Below are 4,964 nucleotides of genomic sequence, written 5' to 3' on the forward strand. Positions count from 1 at the left end.
TATTCTGGGAGCTCAAAAATTAGTTCCGCAAACCGCGTCTACACCGGCGCGGCGATTTAGAGAAGCAAAGCAATGCCTCTCCATCCCCCACTTGGCCTCCTGTGGGAAAAACAGGTTTGCGGGGGTGGGAATTGTCTGGATTAGCTGTCTGCAGTCATCAAACCATTTGGGTGATTCGCTTTGTTTTCATAGACAGGTTAAAAGGGGAGAAAAAAGAAAGAGTCTGTTATGGGTCGCCTGAGCAAGTGTCGATTTCAGCTTAAAGTGAATTGGAAAATTGAGCCTAATTATCCTAGGTAATTGCTTCAATTCTCCACTTGACTCTGCTAACGCAGATCTGTCCTGTGTTCAAAAAGACACCCCCCTCTGTCCCTGAATATCCTGTTGTCACCTTTGAAAAGTTGCTGGCATCAAACTACGATCAAACTGAAAGCTACTGTACATGTGAAGAGATGGCAAGAAGTAAAATTAAAAGACTAAATCAATAAGGAGATAATTTCTTGTAGCTTAAAATTAATTTATTTAACAAATATAGCTATAATATAAATGATAATAAAATTTCAAATATACAGTATATTACAACAATCCCTTCCAAAGGGACTCTTGAGAGCCACCCAAATGTACTGTTAAATAGAAACAGAATTTTTAATTTTTATTTTACAATTTCTTTCTGGTACTGGTAAGAGAGAGGTCCTTTCAACCTACCTTTGTCACGCATCTGTGTATCCCTCCCCCCAAAAGCAAATGTTTTGCTGTTGAAGTTCTCTTTAATTTTCCAGTGGAAGGACCTGGGATCCGTCTCCCCTGGAAAGTTCTCTTTCTCTCCCACTGTTCTCATTTCCGACATCTTCAGACATGAATTTCTCTGTGCTTTTTCCTGCCTGGTGCAGGAGGCACGGCCACTAGTTCTGGTGCAACCACTAACTCTGCTGGGGACTGTGGATACATTTCTCAGCCTCTCTGGCCTCGGTTCCCCCATCTATAACTTGAGGGGGTAGATCTAGCTTCTAGAAGAGCGTTATGGGACCCTTCTAGCCACTTTGGGGGAGGGGATCAGACTTCAGAGAGTGAACTCAGGGGTCAACCGAGAGGAGAAACCAGAGCAGTGTAGGGGTTAAAGGGAAGGAGCCAGGCGGGGCCGAGCAGGGGAGCGCCTTGGAGGAAGGCTCCTGCTGCTTGCTGGAGAGATCGGCTGGCACCACAGGTAGGCGACCCTGGGCCCTCTATGTCAGGTGGTACATGCTGTAGCCTACGTGGGCTGTGTAGAGTCCCACGGGCGCCACGGGCAGCGCGGCGCGCTGGAACGGGCTAGAGGCACCGTAGAGCGAGGCGCCCGCGGCGGCCGCTACGGCCGCGGGGCCGCCGAGGGGGAAGGAGAGACCGAAGGCTGCGGGGGGCAGCATGGGTTTGGCGGCCATCTTCAGCTTCTCCAGCTCTGCCTCCTGCAGTCTCTTGGCCTTGGCGCGGCGGTTCTGAAACCAGATCTTCACCTGCGTCTCCGTGAGGCTGAGCGAGCTGGAGAACTCGGCGCGCTCGGCGATGGACAGGTACTGCTTCTGGCGGAACTTGCGCTCCAGCGCCAGCAGCTGGGCTGTGGTGAAGGGTGTCCGCGGCTTGCGGTTGGTCTTGTGCTTGCGCAGGGTGCAGGCCGGGGGGCTCAGCCGCCCTAGGGGGCCGAGAGAGAGAAACGCAGGAGGTTAAGACACCGGCGCGGGAGAGTCATCGGCCCATAAATGGGAATAATATTAAATTACAACACCCGCTCTTCATTTGCGTGGAGCACCTCAGCGCCAGGCACCATGAGAAGCGCTTGGAAAATATTTTCTCCAATTCCCACCACAGCCCCTCAGGGTAGACGTTCTTGTCTACCTTTTGCAAATGAGGAAACTAAGATTCCAGGTGACACGTACCCATGTTCAAGGCCCGAAATATCTGGGAAGAGGCGGGACAGCCCTTAAAGCTAGATGGCCTCTTAAGAAGGCCTTTCTCAGTGGGGCCTTCTCCACCGCCACGCCACACCACGCACATTGAGATGGTGGATGTTAGAATGGTGAAACGCGCGGAAAGAGGCCCTGCACCCAGCCCGGGATCACGTTTAGTTTTAGGCGTTGGCCGAACATTTCTCTGTACCCACTAAGTGGTCAGCGCTGGGCTAGGCCGTTCTGTGGCCTGGAATCCAGATCTCTGACTTCCACTCTTTCCCTTGGAACAGTGCGTTCCTACAGGGTTCTAAGCTCGGTCCCTGCTGACTGGAGGTGGAGCAACCCCGGATGTCATGAATGTCACACCACGGCCAAGTCTCAAATATAAAAAGTGCCATGGTTTGAGGAGGCGCTTCATCTTAACGGGGCTGCTTCTTCTGATTGTCTCAGTTGTCTCCTGCGCCTCTCCCACCCCCAGTGCCTTGGCCTCTGGTCACTTACAAATGTGTGTGTGGGGGGGTGTGCCTCAGTCCGCAGAGATCAAGACTGCTGGTGCCAAGGTGTCTTTTTCTTACGGCTTCAAAATATCCCTCAAGGATGGGCTGTGAGCGAGCACCACCTCAGAGGGCTCATGCAGGTCCGGGACAGGGTCTGCTGGGCCAGTCAACCCCTGCCACACCCAGCAGCTGCGGCCAGTTAAAACAGGGACCAAAATTATTCCCAGGACAACAGAGATCCCGTCGACTTTGGGTCGGGACCCAGGCCCTAAAAGAATCCTCAAGTCCTGGAAAGGACGCTTTGCCTATGCAGCAGCTGCTCTCGGGGGAGAAATTAATTCAAATCGAGAATGTTTCACCAGGCGGGTTTTGCCTAATTATGCAATGCTTTTTGCACGCTTTAAAAAAAAAAGATCCTTTGGGCTCTCAGGCCACCAGGATGTGAGTCAAACGAAATCTCGTGTTAACATCCCCGCTTCTTCCCTGGTCGAGACCATTGAGAGTCCGGGAAGCAGTTGGCCCCTGACTCGCTTTCCGCCGGGCCACCCGAGGGGCGGGCGCCGAGGGAAACGTCACTCCCTTCGGTAGCAACAGCCCAGCGCTGGGCCACCTTCTCCGGCCGTTAGGCCCAGGGAGGGGCTGGCCTTTCAAAGACGTTTAATCCCCAGATAAAAATCATTCCTCAGCATCACGCCATTGAATTCGGGTTGCTATTATGCCGCGCAAAATAATCAGAGGAAACGAGGAAAACTTGGGAATTTCCCGTGCTCCTGAAATATCTCCGAGTGTGTTCGCTGCGCAGAGAAGCCAGGGGGCCGGGAGGCCTTGGAACGACCCCGGAGGCGTCTTTGGCGGCTGGAGTCAGCTTCCAAGACCCAGTCCGAGACATTTGGGAGCTCCCTACCGTGTTGGAGGGGGCGCCTCCCACTAACTGACTTGGTGCCCCGCCCCCTCCACTGGAACCTGAACGCCCCCTCCCCCTAAATGATCCATCCACCCAGAGCACCAAGTGTCTACCTGAAACACGAAGTGGGGGGGGGGGGGGGAAGGATTTTGCAAGAGATTCGGAAATACTTTGGGCAAAGAAATACTTTGGGGGAGGGGTTGGAGAAGGGGAGGGGGCGCACCAGGCTTCTACTATGAGAAAGTGAAACTCTGCGCACTGGAAAGGTGTCCGCACCCCTAGAACCCACCCGTTGCAGGAACGGCGAAGTAACAGGGCTTAGGGTCTGAAAGAGGAGCCAGGCGGGACTCCTGGGGTCGTTTGGGGGGTGGGAGGAGCAGGAGGAGAGGGTGCCCAGACACCCGTGTCCTACAAGTGAACTCATATCCACAGCGTCGCCTAGCCAGGGCGAGGAGCCCGCGAAAGTGGACCGAGTGCTGGGCCTCAGCCAGGCCTCAACCCTCTTCCTGGGTGGGAGTGGGGAGAGGCATCAACCGCCGGCCTCCCCGCCAACCCATCTGCAGCACGGGCTCCGGGTACCGGGCTGCAGGTACGCAGACGCCCGAGACAAGGAGGCGCCGGCGCGCGGCCTGGCGCCCTCGGGTCCCGCACCCCCGCCGGCCCCCTCCCCCGCCGCCTGGGTTCTGGCTACTCACTGGCCGGGGGCGGGGAGAAGCGGGGGTTCTGCAACCACGGGGTCCTCTCGGGCTTCTCGGGGCTCTCGGCTTTGACGAGCGCGTCTTCTGGCAGCTTGAGGAGTCCTCCCACCGAGAAATGGCCGAGCGGCCGCGGCGAGGACGGCGCATCCGGGGCGCCCAACGACCCGGGCCGGGAGCCCAGAGGCTGCGCGGAGCCGCCCGCCGCCTGTGCGCCCTCGGAGGCCGCCAGGACGCTGTCCTTGGCCCCGGGCTTCCTGTGATCGGCCATGAGCGCCTCCACGCTGAAGGGCAGAAGCGAAGGGGACACTTTGGGCTTGGCCCCCTCCTCGTCTGCGCCCATGGCGGCCGCCGTGGCCGCGGTGGTGCTGGGGGTCTGGCCCCCGCCGCCCCCCGCCGGCTTGCCGAAGGCGGAGTCCTCCACTTTGACACCGAGTGGCAAAGAAGTCATGTCAGCAGCCGGGGCCATGCAGAGCTGGGCCCCCCTCCAGCCTCAGCTCCGGCCAGCCGCCGGGCATGAGCTTCGGGCGGGCTGGGAGCGCGGCCGGCCTCTGGGATTGCCCGGGGCCCTGGCCGGGCGGGCCCTCCCGCGCGCGCCTCCCGCCCCTCCCCAGAAGACCAGCTCCGGCGCTCTGGGCCTGGTTATCCGCTGGCGCCGCGGCGCAGGCCGAGTTCCCGGGCGCACCAGCCGGCTCCGGGTCGGGCCGCAGCTCCCCAGAGAACTTGTTAATAAGGCGAGGCCAGTGCGGCGGCGGCCAATCAGAGCGCGAGGGGGCGGTCCCGGAGCGATCCATTGGGCCCCGCTCCGGCGGACTCGCTCGGAGGCGCGCTGGGTCTCGGGGCGCGCAGGGATGGGTCTGGCCCCGGGAGGGCAGAGGAGGGGAGGGGGCGCTCGAGAAACGTTCCTCTGCGCTAAAGCCCGCGCCGCCTGTCCCTGTGTGGTTCC

General features: G+C 58.6%; 1 protein-coding gene across 1 annotated transcript; it reads right to left on the bottom strand.

Moving 5' to 3' along the window:
• Window positions 1-575: 575 nt before the first annotated feature.
• MSX1 (msh homeobox 1) lies at window positions 576-4,702 on the bottom strand. The gene is made up of 2 exons (XM_061191228.1): window positions 4,019-4,702; window positions 576-1,666 (listed from the first exon to the last, which is right to left on the bottom strand). The coding sequence occupies exons 1-2, from the start codon at window positions 4,485-4,487 to the stop codon at window positions 1,224-1,226; spliced, it is 912 nt and encodes a 303-aa protein (XP_061047211.1). The 5' UTR covers window positions 4,488-4,702; the 3' UTR covers window positions 576-1,223.
• Window positions 4,703-4,964: the final 262 nt, after the last annotated feature.

Source organism: Eubalaena glacialis, chromosome 5, assembly GCF_028564815.1.
Source record: "Eubalaena glacialis isolate mEubGla1 chromosome 5, mEubGla1.1.hap2.+ XY, whole genome shotgun sequence".
NCBI classification, from domain to species: Eukaryota; Metazoa; Chordata; class Mammalia; order Artiodactyla; family Balaenidae; genus Eubalaena; species Eubalaena glacialis.

Bases quoted from the DNA above. Each gene is read 5' to 3' on its own strand.
- MSX1 (XM_061191228.1), bottom strand. From the start codon at position 4,487: ATGGCCCCGGCTGCTGACATGACTTCTTTGCCACTCGGTGTCAAAGTG. The intron at 1,667-4,018 runs GTGAGTAGCCAG...TCGGCCCCCTAG, and splicing joins CTTCTCCCCGCCCCCGGCCA to GGCGGCTGAGCCCCCCGGCC.